This window comes from Sebastes fasciatus, chromosome 14 (genome assembly GCF_043250625.1).
Source record: "Sebastes fasciatus isolate fSebFas1 chromosome 14, fSebFas1.pri, whole genome shotgun sequence".
NCBI lineage: Eukaryota > Metazoa > Chordata > Actinopteri > Perciformes > Sebastidae > Sebastes > Sebastes fasciatus.
In genome coordinates, this window is record NC_133808.1 from 10,322,265 (window position 1) to 10,339,947 (window position 17,683).

The 17,683-nt window shown below is 42.1% G+C and overlaps 1 protein-coding gene across 1 annotated transcript; it reads left to right on the forward strand.

Moving 5' to 3' along the window:
• The first annotated feature begins 269 nt into the window (after positions 1–269).
• tmtc4 (transmembrane O-mannosyltransferase targeting cadherins 4) lies at positions 270–16,291 on the forward strand. Its single transcript, XM_074658676.1, has 19 exons — positions 270–515; positions 613–730; positions 842–1,048; positions 1,839–1,954; positions 3,394–3,610; positions 9,189–9,276; positions 9,467–9,567; positions 9,869–9,961; positions 10,175–10,336; positions 11,764–11,966; positions 12,292–12,466; positions 12,868–12,999; positions 13,121–13,200; positions 13,316–13,423; positions 13,545–13,686; positions 13,904–14,018; positions 15,581–15,693; positions 15,841–15,910; positions 16,068–16,291. Exons 3-19 carry the CDS (start codon positions 887–889, stop codon positions 16,214–16,216), a joined length of 2,226 nt encoding a protein of 741 aa, XP_074514777.1. The 5' UTR covers positions 270–515; positions 613–730; positions 842–886; the 3' UTR covers positions 16,217–16,291.
• Positions 16,292–17,683: the final 1,392 nt, after the last annotated feature.

The following is a 17,683-nucleotide window of genomic DNA, read 5'->3' on the forward strand; positions in this document are numbered from 1 at the left end:
TCTATCTATCTGTCTGTCTGTCTGTCTGTCTGTCTGTCTGTCTGTCTGTCTGTCTGTCTGTCTGTCTGTCTGTCTGTCTATCTATCTATCTATCTATCTATCTATCTATCTATCTATCTATCTGTCTGTCTGTCTGTCTGTCTGTCTGTCTGTCTGTCTGTCTGTCTATCTGTCTATCTATCTATCTATCTATCTATGTGGCATTGTGAATGAAACAGTCTGCAGAGAAGAAGCAGCAGAAGCAGAAGACACCAGCTCATCTATTGGCTGAAAATGAACACGTGGCCGTTACGCTAGACAGGAAGTGTTGTATCCTGAGCGTGTGTACATTTGTTTACAGCCTGTAGTTGTCTGTCTGCAGCTCACCGGGCTCTGTGACTGAACACCTCTACAGTGCTCTGCAAAATATGTAAAAGAGATAATCCCGACATAGCTGCTACCGTCATGTTTACGCCGTGTAAACGTGAAACAAGACATGCTACAGTCACGCTTTACTAGCCTGCTAACACTCCAAGGTAAGCTTACCCTTCACATCAAGTAACACCGACATGTGTCTTATTTGAACCCTCTGTTTACAAAGTGCAAAGCTAATCAACACGTTTGTGTTTACAGGTACGACTGCTGGCTCTTAGTTAGTGTGCTAGTTAGTTCGCCAGCTGGCAAAGAAGCTAACATGGGAGTTACACAACACACGGTGACCTCTCATGACAATATGATCTCAACAGATAAGGTATGAATCACCCAGTGTGGAAACACAGTGCTTCCTTATTGAGCCTTATCTCAGTGTTTACAACCGATGACTGTAATGCTGTCTGCCTGCTCTCCTCCTCTTCCTCCTCAGGGACTAGATGATGATACAGAATGACCAAAGACCAGGTGCATCATCATGGCATTATCTGAAGTGTATTGGGATCACCAGATACCCCTCCCAAAGCTTGCTCCAGTCCAGGCCAAGGTCACTGTCGCCCTGGTGGCACTCCTGTGCTTCATCAACAGTTATGACGGGGAGTTTGTGTTTGATGATTCTGAAGCAATTGTCAACAACAAGGTATATTTTTCTCTTTCTAGTGATATGATATACCACATATACCTATTTATGTACCACCTTTGTATTGCAACAAATATTCATTTTATGACATTGCCTCTGCAGCATCAACAGAGTGACAACATTGCTGCATGTCAATGGTGCTGCATCATACGATACAACTTTATTGTCAGTTTGCACTGAAATTCATTTTGCATCCATAGGCAGCTCAGTTTGAGAAAAAGTACACATACAATAGACATACTGTTACCATAAACAGACAGACAAGTAAGACCCATCAGACAAAAAAACAAAGCACATCACAATTATTCATAAATAACCCATTACAAAATTACCATCTGTCCTCTGGATTTACACGTCTTTAGCAGCACATTAATTATTATATAGCAACAAGATGGACTGATGGACAAAAGCCTGTTCTTTAGCCTGATGCAGGTTAAATGTAGGGACTCTGAATCGCCTCTTGGAGGGCAGAAGTTGATATTCCCCATTTAAAACATGTAAAGGATCAGAAGAGATGCTGTTGGCCAGTCTGAGCATGCTCTTGTTGTGAGCTGCTTGAAAGGAGGCTGTCACAGGTTGGCCAATGTTCTTCGCGCAGATTTTGATTTGGCTATAAAGTTTAGTTTTAAGTTTTGCAGAGAGACTACTGAGCCAGGCTGTGCTGCAGTACAACAGGACACTTGGCTACTGGCTCCAAATGATCTGAGTCTGCGAAGAAAGTAAATGTGCTGCTGTATCTTCTTACAAGTAAATTCAATGTGTGTGTCTAATTTTTGTGTTTCTGTTCCAGGACTTGAAACCAACAACACCCCTGAACAACATCTGGAGCAATGACTTCTGGGGAAGCAACCTGAGTAGCAACTCTAGTCACAAATCCTACAGACCTCTCACTGTCCTTACATTTCGGTAAGGGCATATATCTACTTGTGCGAGCTCAAACACTGATGTTAGACCATAGTTACAAAAAAAAAAGTTTCTGTTTGGCTGGCAGATGTTAACATTATTTAACAGGGCACCACAGCATAGTTCCTGTCAACACTTCAACCTTTAGGGTGTATGTCATGTTAAAGGAAAATTCTGGTTTATTTCAAACTGGTGTGTTTCCCATAAATGTGGCTATTTTGGCTCTATGGGTCGTGCTAACTTTTCACTCCTCACTTCCGTTGTAGCGATTCGGGAAAACAAGGACTCACGCATGACAACGTACATCGTGAGCCTCCTACAGCTTTTCAAATAAACATGATTTTTTATATGAATCATTTAAAACGCTTGTCTCTGAGTTTAACTGCCTGGAACGGCACAGAGATCTGCATCTCGGCAACTTCCAAATCAGTTTGTTTGCATGTAGGAAAGAGGTTTGTAGAGCTCAGGCAGGCTTTGGGCAAGTCTGACTGGCTTGTTGGCTTCGCTTTCCCATTTATTGCAGTCTTTAAAGCTGTGCTGGTGCTTCCGTATGGCTTGGCGGCCCTGTAATGTGCAGAAGCTTCTCCTCATCTCTGCAAACACTTACTCAGGCCCGGAGTGACAAAATCTGTGGTCGTAGTCCTGATTGAGCAGTTTGGTTGCTGGGTGGTGAGGGTCCAGGACTATTGAATGGATGGAGGTGGGGTCCATTCCCTCGGCATTGCATACTCTTCCGCCGAGACACATTACTTATTACTACGAACTTAGGTGCAAGGGTAAGCATTCAGTTTGTCACAGGTACTGGTAGTCACTGGGATTTGGGAGGGGTGGGTTAGGTGTCAAACTTGTGATGCCACAGAAGAAAACCTTCCGTCTCTCGGCCTTGTCACCCAGGGCACCGGTTTGGGCCCTAACAGGCCAACCTGGCTGGAGGAGAAGTAATGGGCTTCAGCTCCACTGGTGCATCTCAGTCAGTTCTGCTAATTTCCTTTGTGAGCTCATTTTCAAGCATCTTACACAGCTCCATTTAGAGCAACATTTAACTCAGGGCGTGGAATGTCGAGTCGCCGCCTAGGGGCTACTCGTGAACACTGAGCTAGTCTGAGTCTAGTGCTGCATGGCAACGTGGCAGGGTGACACTTGGCAAGGTCACGATTCCTCCCTCCACTTCACTCCAGGCTGTTACTGCTGGAGCTCGATGCAGTCTTAATGAGGTGCAGGCTTCAATTAAGCACAGTAGTGTCCTATCTGCTGCTAAACAACAAGGTCACAGTTACTGTCATATGTAACAAAGCCTAAAGATACAACACACAATGGCTCCTTTTTTTCACACCCCAATGCTATTATGTATACAATAGCTTTTACCCCACTCACACACCTCTTTACCTTCCTACATCTGCCATACATTTAACATCAGGTATTTCTCCCTCTTGCTGTTGCAGGCTGAACTACCTCTTGGCGGGAGGCCTGCACCCTATTGGCTTCCACGTGCTGAACATCCTCCTCCATGCTGTCATATCTGCCCTCATGATTGATGTGTTTGCCATACTGATTGGTGGACTGTCCTATGATGAGAAAGGTGGGATACTGAACCACGCACCCAAGACCTCTCTGCTTGCTGCCCTCTTCTTTGCCGCACACCCAGTCCACACAGAAAGTGTAAGTAGAGTTCAAGTTTAAAAGGTTTTTTTTTCATTTCGCACACCGAAATTCTTCCATGTTCGGCTCCTACAGTGGCGTTAAATAAAACAAGCAGTGCAACAGGATGCACTGTATTGTTTGTACACAGAACAGTAGATGTAATGCTGTCAGTAATGTGGATAAAGAATAACACTGCTGCACCTCCAAAGTGCTAAACCATACATAGATCTGGACACTTTCAGTTATTTGTATGGTGCATACTGATTCACATTTACGGTTTGTTCTCTGTTGTTTGGATGCATTGTTAGAAACAATGGTGCAAGATTTGCGAGTGGGTGAAACATACATCAAAGCTGTTTTTCAGTTTGCACAACAGCAAATGCATGCTCCAAACTATGTTGTGCTCCAAAAACTTTTCAGACAACCCACAAAATGACATAATTGCGTCTAAAAAGAAAATGCAGCACGAAAACACTAATCACCAGATACAGCAGAAAGAAAAACAACCCTTCATTTTTTAACGCAGTACATCAGATCTTTGGTTTCACAGCTTCAATTGTTAGTGGTGATGACAAAAAACGTTCAATTAAAAAAAGCTCTGTATACGAAGGACAGGGTTCCCGCAGATCTTTAAAAAGTCTTAAAAGGCATTGAATTTGTTCATCTAAAAATAAGGCTTTAACTGTTATTAAAATGTCTTAAATCAATCTTTTAAAAGTCTTGAAAATGCTAAGACATGTGAAGTATAGGATTTTATTCATCGTTTCTTTTTTTTCTGACATTGCAATTTAATATCTCAAAACAGATGATATAATCTATTTTTTTAAATTAATTTACCGAATGCCTATCGCAGATCAGGATGGCGGGACCATCAACACTGGTTGATGCTCAGCGCAGATACACTGTCTGCTAGCTAGCGACTACACGGGGAAGTGCAAATTCAATGAAAATTGGCTATTCAATCAAGATATCGCTGCATTGCTGAAACCAGTACCGTGCAATGTATACTAGTCGGGGCACGGTGTATTTTGTGCAGGAAATGTTTCAAACTTGGTACGATGGGAATCAAGGCAGTGGAATCCCACATGCAGAGTGAGAAACAACCCGCCAACAGACGGTTATTTTGGTTGTTAAGTTGGTCTTCAATTTCATTCTGAGTGGCATTAAAAAAAATTTAAATCAGGGTGCCCGGGTAGCTCACCTGGTAAAGCAGGCGCCCCATGTACTAAGACTCAGTCCTTACCATAGCGGCCAGAGGTTCGATTCCGTCCTGCGGTCCATTGCTGCATGTCATCCCCTCTCTCTCCCCCTTTCAGAACTATTACTGTTACTGTCAATTAAAGGCAACCCCCCGAAAAAAATATCTAACTTGCCTTAAGCTGTAACTCTGGTTTGAAGATTGGACAGTTTTGGATAGGCTTGGAAGCTCTATTGAAACACATTTTCTTTGTACGGTGTGACAGAACCTCACATTGTCCAATATGACACTGTAACAAAAGTGTGCAACCGTTGACCCTAAATAGATTTTCCCTCCATATACTCTCACCTTCCTTTGTCTCAGAGTTGCATTTTCTACTCTCGCTGATTTCATTTTTTCAACACAGTAAGTGACAAACCTGAAGTGTTTGCATTTAATCTCATCCAGGTTATGAAGTCAAACGTTTTGTACCTTTTCCCTCACTGAATGAGACAACACTGCAGAAACAGATTTCTCTTTATTGGTAAAAAGCAGAGGTCTGCACTCTTTCTATGTGATCTGTGTGTGAAAAGTCTTCCATCCAACTCTTGGACATGCGTTTAACCTCTTCCACTACCCCTCTCCCCACCATAGACCCACGTTTGTCTTGTTTAGGGGAGACAGGGGGTCATTAGGGTGAGATAGCAGGTCAACAGTAGGTGTCACATAGAAGAAGTGTACATCATCTGAAAGCCGGGAACCTGAAGATTAATTTGATGAGGATGCAGTTCAGCACTGTGTCAAGTTTTTCTAGTCATATTTTTGTAATTGTGTTTTGGTTAGGTGTCTATTCAAATGTTGAAAGTTTAGTATAAGGGTTTAGAACATTATGATGGAAGCATATTTTGGCCATTTCCATGCTCAATTATATCTCATAAGTTGTTGCAGCAATTTTTGGGTTGATACATTTATTACAAAACTTTGGTGCTAAATCTAACCATTTTTACCACTCGAGAATTGAAAGAAATGATCAATAAGCTCTCCAAAATACCACATTAAGACACCAAGACCTTGAGGAACACCATAGAAAAAGCCATGCTGTGATTTGATATAAAAAACTTTTGATATTTGGAGATTTCTGCAAGAATTGCATTTTTCAGCGATTGTATTGGGCACTTCTGTTCATGAAACTGCTCAGAAAAAACCCTTATTGTTAATATAGCTAGGAAAGCCATACATCCTCTGCATGCCCTAGGTCTTTAGTTTGTGGATGTAAAGTTTCATGAGGCTGTGAGGTCACCACAGGTCATGTTATACAGTGAGGTGAAGTTTTAAAAAAATGGTCTAACTATATGAAATGGCTACAATGGGAACTGACATCATCACACATGAATACAGTTGGGCTCATTGGATCCACAAGAGTCTCAGCTTTACAGTGATACCCAATTTATGCAATTCTAAGAGGGAGCCCAGTATGCAGAAATATTCAAGTACACCATTTTAGAATAGGCGAAAATAATACATTTGTACTGCATGTAAACAACTTTATATTTTTTTACCCCAAACTGCATGTGATTATCATAAAGTGGGCATGTCCGTAAGGGGGGGAATTGTAGGTACACATAACACCAATTTTACATATTTTGAGGTCAAAGGTCAAGGGACTCCCTCGCCAAATTGTAGCTTCAATTTGGAGCGTTATTTAGCCTCTTTCCCGACATGGTTGGTACCAATGGCTTCCTTAGGGTTTCTAGTTTCATACGATACCAGTAACTTCACTAGCTTTAAAACTGAGCATGCTACAGCCTCTTAAAGACAGTATGTCGGCCGAGGACGCCGGCGTCCTCAGGGAGTTTAAGAGGTTAAACTCATGACCCATTATGGCAAAAAATCTGTTATTTACATATTTAGATCAGCTTATTTTCCTTCTATTGTCTGATGCAGCAGTTCCCCAGTTATGCTTGCTACCATTCTTGCTTTGAACTTGGGCTGGGTCAGGAACAGGCATGTATGTACAGGCCCTTGAGACATTTCACTGGTTGTGATTTTGAGCTACGATTAGAACATGAATTCCCTCCAGCAGCACATTGTGTGCATGTTGACATACAAGTCCAGAGCTTTTAATACTAACCATGCAGTGGTTCCATGCCAAGAACAAAAGCCCAGTCTCAGCTGGGAGTGTAGGACCAAGGTGCATGTGGTAGCACGGCCTGTTTATTAGCTGTGTTGGGATGCTTATTGACCTGCCAGCATATATGTGTTTGCTGTAAAGCCTGGCTGGAAGGCAGCAATTCCCCCCCTCCATTCTCTTTAATCATGCAGGTCAAGGACTAGGTGAGACCTGGGGGGTAGGAGGCGGGCAGACTGTTGGCTTAGGCCCGCTGTATGTATCAAAGCAGGGAACCCCAGGATGCCAACCATACTGTACCCACACACTGTATACAACACACACACCAACAGGTGGTAATGCTGGTAATGAGAGATTTCTATATTTTGATGCAGAAAGAATTTGGATCAGCTTTTGGATACAGCGGGAAAAATAACAGAAAATACTAAAGAGTTGATTCTAATAAACTGATACTGAATTTAAATGAAACTAAATTTATAATCTTTGGGAACCAAACGAGAAATTCGTAGTCAACGAACACTTGATATGATTTTGCCGACTAATCGATTAGTTGATTTAATCGACAGATCTGTAAAGCTGACTTTCTCCACGAAGAGTCACACAAAAGTACCACTTTAAATCTTGTGTTTACCAGAGATGTGCTCATAACTTTCTTGCAAATAAGTCATTCAACATGAGAAAAGCATTAAAAACTGACTAATCTACTAAAGAAATCTTAGCCTAAGACCAAAACTACCGATTAGTCGACTACTTGATAAAGAAAAGGCAGCCCTAGAAATTGAAAGAGTGTCTGAAATAAAATTTCTTGGAGTAATAATAGATAATAAATTATGCTGGATACCACATATAGATTATATCAAAGCTAAAATGTCAAAGTCAATTGCAATATTATATAAAGTCAAACATCTTCTAAATCAAACAATACACCTTATACTGTTTCTTTATAGTCCCATTTATAACTGACTGTGTGGAAGTGTGGGGAAACACAAATCCAATCTTCATGCTTAAAAAAAGAAACATAAGAATTGTAAACAAAACCACACATCCAACTCTACAGAGCAAAACATATCACCTAATCATATCCAAAAGTTGTTTCAAATGAGAGAGAAAGTCAACATGATCTGAGAGGAATTTTCATGTTCAAGAAACACTGAGGAGTCATGCTAAATATCCTTGTATTACGGTCAAAGGAGTTATTATATGGAACAACTGTAGTGAGGAAATAAAAACATTTAGAGCATTTAACAGGTTTAAATTATTTTTGATATGGATATGGGATGGATGATCGGAGAGGGGAACTGGCATAGTAGGAGACGTAGGTTGTTTTTGATTTGTGTTGTTTTATTATGCCTCCACGGTGGGGACTGCTGTGGCCGGAGGCATTCAGTTTTCGTGTCGTCCGTCTGTCCGTACATACGTACATCTGACCCATTCTCCTGAATATTTCCGGAATGCCAGAAGGGAATTTCTTCAAATTTGGCACAAACGTCCGCTTGGACTCAAGGATGAACCAATTCGATTTTGGAGGTCAAAAGTCAAGGTCACTGTGACATTACGTCCGTCCCGTTCTCATGAAAGCGATATCTCAGGAACGCCTGGAAGGATTTTTTTTTCAATTTGGAACAAACATCCACATCAAGGATGAACTAATTAGAATTTGTTGATCAAAGGTCACTGTGATCTCACAAAACAGTTTGGCCATAACTCAAGACTGAATATGCCGATTATGACAATGTCACACAAATGTCGAATAGGATAAAATGATGAAGTGATGACAGACATGGATGTTAACTGCAACTTGACTGGTTGGCGGAGGCATACAACCGTAAGGAGATAATTCTAGTTCTAATTGAATTGTTCTTGTATTTTTTCACTTTTGTTTTATTTGATTGATTTGATTGAGGTGTTTAGTGAACACTGGGGTGGAAAGTTGGAATATTTAGGTTTAACATTAAGTTTATTTCTTATTTTATGTATTTATTGATAAACTGCTGTATAAGTTTGCTGGGTATTCTTGTTGTGTTGTCTTGTGTGTGTATATTTTTATATATTTTTACATGTTCAAAATAAAATCTAATAAGCCTCCATTCATAACTGGATGTCCCATGCAAAAGAGAAAGTGATGTAAGGAAGATGTAATACAAAATGCAGTAATTCATGAAGTGATGGATATAATAATGATGCTTCTTAATGTATACTTGGTAGTTGAACTTGTGTTTTTTTCTGCCTTTCATATCGCATCTATTATCATCTGGCTCTTTCTCTCTTTTTTCCTTCTCCATCTCAACAAGGTGGCTGGCATCGTGGGTCGAGCAGATCTTTTGTGCGCTCTGTTCTTCCAGCTCTCTTTCCTCACCTACTGCAAAGCTTTCATCAGAGGTAGGTATCTAACGCAGGTACGATTCTTTACGTACACTTTAATACTGTACTGTCCATATGTGCTGATGTATACAGTGCCAACATCAAACATTCTGGAGCTGCTTGTTTTTTTTAACCCATTTGTTTGAACGCCTACATTTGAAGCCTTTAACCGTCCATAACCGGCTTGGTGTCGGCTTTGTGTTCCCAGGGAGTGACAGAGATGACAGGTTTTCTGTCCAGTGGGTTGTGGTCAGCCTCTTGCTGTGTGCTGCAGCGATGCTCTGTAAAGAACAAGGCATCACAGTCTTGGTACAAAGTCTTTTCTTTTTTTTCTTTTGCAAAGCCATTTTGTTGTGAGTTGATGCTTTCCTCACATCCAGTTAAAAAACAATGTTAAAAGAGAAACCTCATACATGATAATTACTCATATGTTAACACTTTATGAAGAAATAACCAATTAATGTGACCTCATTTTGTTCTTCTTGCTTACGTGGATAAAAAGTGTCATGTTTTTCATATGTATGATAAGAGCTAAAGATCCATTTTGTTTGCTGACCTATATACATTTTAAATGCCATTTCTCCCTCCTTCTCGATGTATTTCCCTTCAGGGTGTGAATGCAGCCTTTGATGTCCTCCTGATCTGTAATGTTAATGTGTATGAACTCAGCCAGAGGCTACTCCTTAGGAAGAATCCACTCGATGTGAGTTACAGTTTATATACCCTCCCCCTCCATTCTGTCATAAATTATGCACTCCCTTGTATGATTAATGTCACATCACATACGTTGTCTATGTAAAGCAATACGAATTTGAGTTCGCCGTAGTCATGAAACGGCTCTCACAAGTAACTTAAAACACATGGATTTTTTATTTTTTTATTTATCAGTGATTAGTGGTAATATTTTTTCTGACAGGTAAGTGAGATATGGCGAACGGGACTGCTTACACGATTGGCTCTCATGGGTCTTGGAGGACTCTCAATGCTGTATGCACGCTGGAGGATCATGGGAACAGGACCGCCAGCATTCACTGAAGTAGACAACCCTGCCTCTTTTGCAGAAAATATATTTCTCAGAGTGAGTAAGATTTTTTTTCATCATTTATCTATATTCGGTTTTCAATTTTGTGATTCAGATATACTTATATATATATTTTTTTAACCTCTCGGGATTACAAACATGCATAAAACACACTGAACCTTTTGGAAAATGCTTCTTTTTCAATGACAAATAAAAATACATACAACAATACTGTAGAATAACAGAATCCTTAAAATTTAAATTGAATTGAATTAAACCCGAAGACACATGTTCCAGCGCTATGCCGTCCATCTCTAGGTCCTTCCCGAGTCATGTCATGGAGACGAACGGGCCAAGCCAGAGCCCTCATCGCCGTTGCTTTTGTCGGAGCGCAACCCATGCGGGGCTCGGGCCGAAAGGGCTGAGAGGAAGCCGTCAAAGGCTGCATTACGCACTGGCTAAATGAAAGAATAACATTTTAGATCTAATGCCATTCAATGTTCGATATATTTTACGCAAAAAAACAGCTTAGATCTAGTGTTCCCTCTCCATTATCTATTTTATATTGCTGTGAAAACTTCTCATTCAAATGACTGGATTTATTCAAGTTTCTCGCCAAAAACTTAATTTTACAAAATAACGCTTGAACACATCATGATAAAGGTAGAATTTACCTTCGCCCAATGCCTACTGAATAGAACTTGACCGCACCATAATGTAACTCAATGGAACCTCCGTTAACGTTAGTAGCTCCGTTATTTATTCTAGCAGGACTGCGCTGCCAATCGACTTCTAACCGGTAACGTTACTAACTCTCGTCCTGCTGATTTCAACACAGATATGTTGTTCACAGTGCAGCATTACCAGGGAATAACTAGGGTGCTTTCCCTCAGGTTTAGAAGTAGTAGCGCCATGCTTTTGAGCACCTTTTTTTTTCTCTCCACCATGTCTCCGGTCCCAAACAAACTGAACCATGATACAGTGTGCGTATGCCGTTGCATCACTGTGTGTGCGTTACTGCCGGAAAGCATCAATACAGAGGAATCGGTAGTCACGGAGGCATGAGATGCCGAGGAATCGGACAACTAGGAATTGGTTCTCTATTCCCATCTGTAGCGTTTTCCCTGCCTGTCAAAGTGGCAGGCAGACCTGTCGATGTTACCCGCCACTGCCAACAATTTACCCGCATTAGGCGGGCGGCGGGTACTAATTTCAGACCCGAATCGGGACAGCCCTAAAAGCTAGACACAATTGCATCCTTAAATGATCTGTATTTTCTTGAAACATCAGAAACACTATGTTAGGATCTATGCAAAATGAACTGACTCTAATGGTCTAATCAAACATTTAATATTTGGTTTGCCCCAAGTAATCTTCATCATGAAACACAGTGATTGACTTTGAATTTGAAATGCTTTTCTTCTCTCATCTTCCCCCTACTCTCTCCCACTCTGCACCCCTTCCTGTTCCTCTTTGATTGGCAGATAGTGAACTATAATTACTACTACTCTCTGAATGCCTGGCTGCTGCTGTGTCCCTGGTGGCTGTGTTTTGATTGGTCCATGGGCTGTGTGCCGCTCATTAAGTCAGCCACTGATTGGAGGATGGTGTGGCTGCTGCTGCTCTGGTGCGTCCTGATAGGCTTGATAAGCCAAGCCTTATGCTCGCAGGACAGCCAGAGAAGGAGGTAAGCGAGCACAGCCGTCTCTCACATATATACGCCGTAGATGAGATGAAGTACATGTTGGGGCCTCTCTAGACTTGCACTTGATTATGAAAATTGTACCATATCCACCGCAGTGTGACCAGAGCACCACGTCTCGATTGAGTTTTAAAATTCTGTCTTGGTTTAGAGAGCGCGGGGGAAAGTTTCCTGTGTTTTTGGGTGGTTTATTGAGCCTGAATTTCTTAGCCTAAATTTCTTCACCATACAGACTGCCATTTTTGAGTGCCATGCACATGTGTATATATAATCCGTTGGCATTCTCTGACCTCTTTCTCCCCCCTGCCAGGACACTGACCTTGGGCCTGGTGCTGCTGGTGGTCCCTTTTCTGCCGGCCTGTAACATTTTTTTCAGGGTGGGCTTCGTCGTTGCTGAGAGAGTCCTCTACTTGTCTTCGGCTGGCTATTGCCTACTGCTGGCCTACTCCATGGGACACTGCTGCTGCTGCTGGCCCAAATACAGGGTAGGGCTACCAAAAAGATCACACCAAACTAAAAGATACCACATCCTGTTATAACCCTCAGTTTCACAGCAAAGATTCCAACCCAGTGACCTTTCTATTTCTATGAGCCACCAGGTCACACTATGCTAAACTCTTTTTTATTTACCACCTGTTAATGCAGCTCTAATGATTCAGTAGCTCAGGGATGCAGAGCGGGGACAGACATGAGAAATGACTCACCTATAAAGGGGATGATAACAGCTGGTGGTGTCCACGTGTTGCGTAGATATACTGTATGTGCAGGCTGTTCACTCTGAGTCACAGATAATTGATTTTTAATGCTTACAATGATTTGCGGTACATGGCTGTTAAAATGTCCCTCTTTTTTCTGTCACCTTCTTTTTCCCCCTCCCCGTTCTCAGAAGCCACTGTATGTGTCGATGCTTGCGCTGCTGTGTGTGTATGTAGCTCGCTGCGCTCTCCGCAGTCACCAGTGGCGGTCAGAGCAAAGCCTCTTCACCAGCGCCCTGTCTGTCTGTCCGCTCAATGCCAAGGTAAATATCTGTGTTTTTGTGTGTTTTTCCTGCCTTTGTACAACACGTAAAATGTTTGTACACACGTGGAAATAAATTGCAACCAGTCACACTCTCGACGCCTCATGTGATGATTCCTCAGGTCCATTATAATGTCGGTAAGAACCTGGCTGACAGAGGGAACTCTACCGCTGCTATCGCATATTACAGAGAGGCAGTCAGGTATGTCTCTTCACAAGCACTAGCAATCGAAACAGCTCCTTTATAGTTCAAATGTGGCAATAAATGTGAGAGAGGGCTGTCACGTTAACTGCATTTTTTTTCCTGTGGCTTCCAGGCTACATCCTACCTACGTCCACGCCATGAACAACCTGGGGAATATCCTAAAGGAGAGGAATGAACTGATCGAGGCGGAGCAGCTGTTGTCTAAAGCTGTTTCTATTCAGTACGTCGCCCCAACACATAAGAATACACCTCTCTACTACAAACCAATTTATTTCACTGACTCCAGATATATTTTGAAAAAGCTCCCTACTGATAGTATTTTTTTTATAATCTGTGTTCAGGCCTGACTTTGCTGCAGCTTGGATGAATCTGGGTATAGTGCAGAACAGCTTGCAGAAGTTTGCGGAAGCAGAGCAGAGCTATTGGAATGCCATCCGCTTCCGGAAAAAGTACCCAGACTGCTACTACAACCTCGGACGCTTGGTAAGACTCCAGGGTGTAAACACTGTTTAGCAGGTGCTGCTTTAAATAAACAGAAATACGGTTTATATTCAGTTTTAGTTGGTGCTCTTCTACAACTTGCGATTTTAAAATTCCAACCAAATTAAAAGAGGAAAAACTACTTTATATTGGTCGTTTTTCTTGCAATACAGAGAGAAAGCAGAGTTTTTCTAACACTATTTCTCTCTTGTCATGATAGTATGCTGACCTGAACAGACATGTGGATGCCCTGAACGCATGGAGGAACGCAACCGTGCTAAAACCTGAACACAGCCTGGCTTGGAACAACATGGTCATACTGCTGGACAACACTGGTATTGACACACATACACACACACACACACACACACACACACACACACACACACACACACACACACACACACACACACACACACACACACACACACACACACACATACAGATAGTGTACATACACTACATAAAATCAAGTTCTAGTGATTTAATAACAACAAAATCACTTCTATGATTGGAACCTGCTTTCACTGCTGCTAAAGGTTTGTTTACATCATAAATATTATTTGTGTGATTTTCTTTTTCTTTTTTTTTATTTAATTAAATTTTTTTAATCATTTTATTGAACATTGTGAACAGACAGACATTCAGCAGGTCGTAGACATTACCTTATCATTTGTGTGATACAATATTATATAAAATATGTAATGACATGTAGTAGTAATAATAATAATTCTAACAAATGATTATATTACAATAATAATAATAATAATAATAATAATAAGCTTCACCCATTTGTGAATTGATGTAGTCGCTTTACTTTCAAAGAACTCTGTGTTCTGGGTGCAGCTTGTTCCAGCATTAACAGCCAAGAAACACAGCGTTGTTATTTTGGAAAGGCAGGAAATCTAAATGGCCAACAAGATTAGACCGGAAGAGCAGGAATCAGCAATGCTTGAAATTTATGTATTAAAGCTTTGTGTTGTGAGTTTTGAAGGCACTCTTCCCTGCCGTGTGGAGAATGCTCTGATTTCCAAACGCTCGAGCCGTTTTGTCAGAAGCCGCTCCCGTGGGGGCGGAGTCTCCCAGGAGGGCACTGGAACTATCCAATCAGGGCCCAGTATGTTCCTGATCAAACGTGGGCAAGCACAGCCAGAACAGCGCCCCCTCAGAGTCCCCCCACCGCATTTGTTCCCCAAAATCTGACAGAAATAATTCTACCCTTCTCCCCCAGCTCCCCACCAAAACCCCCCCAAAAAAAGAAGAACAATAGGTGTCATTTTCAAATAGCAAGGAATTGGGAATATTCTTTTCTCTTTGGTGTTCACCCCCCCTCCTCTTTTGTTTTGATCATTACACAAACAAAAGGCAGAATCAGTGTAGATTCAGGCAGAAGCGCTCAGACGCAGTGACACATGTAGTCACATGTTGGCAAGCTGTGTCTGAAGGGCACAGGCCATGACTCAGGACGTGACTGTCATTGTCTTTCTGTCTGTCTTCTCTGACTGTCTGTTTGTCTGTCTCTCCTTTCTCCATTTCTGGCCAGACATCAGACGGGTCTGTGACAGAGATCAATAACCCAGTGGGCCTTGTGTTCAACCTTAATTAGGAGACTAAACCGCTCCTGTGTGGAGAGGGAAAAACTCCGCTCTAGACACTGCTGACAAAATAAAGCAAGCAGTCAGATTCTCTCTATAGCAGCTGGTATAACAGTCGTATCTCTGGATTTGTTTTGTTAAACTGAGTATGAATGTTAACACACCGTTGTAGTAGCATACTGTATATGTTGGCTACCATGTTGTGTAGATTACACTAAAAATACATGGGAGCATCCAAGCTGCATGCGTGGTGTGTGCGTACCACTAAAAATGTTTTGTACTTGTCGTTTTCTGTCTTCAAGGCAACTTGGGTCAAGCTGAGCTGATCGGCCGAGAAGCTCTGAGGCTCCTCCCCAACGACCACACTATCATGTTTTCATTGGCCAACGTCTTGGGGAAATTACAGAAATATAAGGTCAGTCAGTGTCGTATAAACATTTCAACTGAAGTAATTTTCTCATTTGTGCGTGATGATGATTTTATTCCTTGCAGGGAATGCTGCTATAAATCTCTACACAGTAATGGTAAAGATCATTTTTGTGTTGTTGTTTTTTGTCCTCAGGAGTCAGAGGGCTTCTTCCTTCATGCTCTCCGGATCAACCCAAACTCTGCTAGTTGCCATGGCAATTTAGGTGAGCTACTGCAACTTTGGTTGTCCGCTAAAAAGAATATTTGTGCGTGCTAGCAGAAGCAATATTGTGCCGCCTATACCTGCCCTTGTATTGAAAGCACTAAATGAACAGAATTAGAACGGCCACAGCGTAAATAACGTTTCTATTTTTTCCTCAGCTGTGCTGTATCATCGCTGGGGAAAGCTGGAGCTGGCAAAAAAACACTACGAGATGTCTCTAAAGTTGGACCCTGAGGCTCCTGGGACCAGAGACAACTATAACATGCTGCGACGCAAACTGGACCAGCTTAAACACTCCACACCCTGAGGGGAGCCCACTGGTATTATTTTATCTCACTAATTCCGGCTTTATACCATTTGAAAATAAAGACCACGATCTGTGTATCAGGCTCTAGTTTTGTTCTTTTGGGGGGCAAAAAAACTCTTATAAGGGAAAAAGCAATACGTTACACAGTTACAAGTCGTCCTTTTGTAGCTTTAAACTATTATTAGAGACTTGTTTCATCTATGAGACTGCTTGTGTGTCTAATTTAATTTCATGGGTGTGAAATGTGCATGGGTGCAGGTGTGCTGGATGCCTGTGCTGGTTACATGGTCGTCTGCACTGTGCTGTTTTGTTGCTCCGTTTGAAGGCCATGTGGAACTGATCCACGGCGAACCCCATCCTCTTTTCATCTCTTGTCCTGTGTTGTGTCAGCTGGACGGAGCACCATGCATGTGCGGATCCAGAGAATCTGTTGTAAAAATTTATTTGATTTGGCCCTTTTTCAGGAGTTCCAAATGTCCTTATAGGCTCAAAAAGCTGCTACGGCTTGGACCAAAGAGCACTACGGCCACAATGTAGTCTTTATACGAAGCAGGAAGGCACGCTGACTGTCCGTGAGAGGCATCAGCTGGTTAGTGCTGACCACTGGTGGGCTAATGTGGTTATCGTGTTTGTTTTTTTTATTATTGCCCGTCTCTTTGTTCCTGAGTGGGGATGGCACTCTGAGGTTCAAAACCCCCTTTGCCTCCCCGGTCCTGAAGCCTCTGTAGTTAATGGGAGAAAGGTGTTTGTGCTGGCAAGTTTTTTCTGAAGTGTCCACGAGGAGACAAGGGGTCAGCTGAGACAGGAAACCCACGGCCGGTGCTGTATGAAAACAGCTCTATAGCGCAGAGCCTTCAAAGAGAGAAGGGGATGATCTCCCCGGGGACTTTGCACGCACACACACACACACACACATACATGCTCACACACACACATCGTCTTGAAGAATGCTGCTGCTGAGGGAAAAGGCGACCCCAGTGTGAAACATCAGTCAACAAGTGTGCACCCGGGGTCAAAGTTCAACGCACTTCTATTTTTTCACCTGCTTCCTACAGCTTGCAGGGAACTTTTGAAGCTCTGGCGGGCTGGTATGGCTTTGCTTTTCGGGGGCCGCTAAGTTTGTTTACACATACAGTACAATACACCAGTTGATGCTTTGATGCTCGGAAGATGTTACTGATATGCACGTCGGGGGAGGGAGGGGTGCCGCAGCACACACGACCGTCGATGTCCTCTCCTAAATATGCAGCTAATGTCACGAGATGAAATTTCCTTTAGTTGCTCAACTCTGTTTTTATTTTTGCTGCTTTGATGTAAAGAGTCCGCGGTAGATAAAGCTGAAACCACAACAAATAGCTCTATATACACAGCAGCACACTTAAAAGTGTTGTTTAGTAAAAGATGAGAACCTGTTTCAACAAGACTCATGTAAAAGGTCAGTATGGTGAAAGGGCTTCATGCTATGGA

Excerpts from the sequence above, each read along its gene's own strand:
- tmtc4 (XM_074658676.1), top strand. The coding sequence starts at position 887 with ATGGCATTATCTGAAGTGTATTGGGATCACCAGATACCCCTCCCAAAG. Across the intron at positions 12,467-12,867 it reads GCTGCTGGCCCAAATACAGG|AAGCCACTGTATGTGTCGAT; the intron begins GTAGGGCTACCA and ends CCCCGTTCTCAG. Across the intron at positions 13,424-13,544 it reads TCTAAAGCTGTTTCTATTCA|GCCTGACTTTGCTGCAGCTT; the intron begins GTACGTCGCCCC and ends ATCTGTGTTCAG.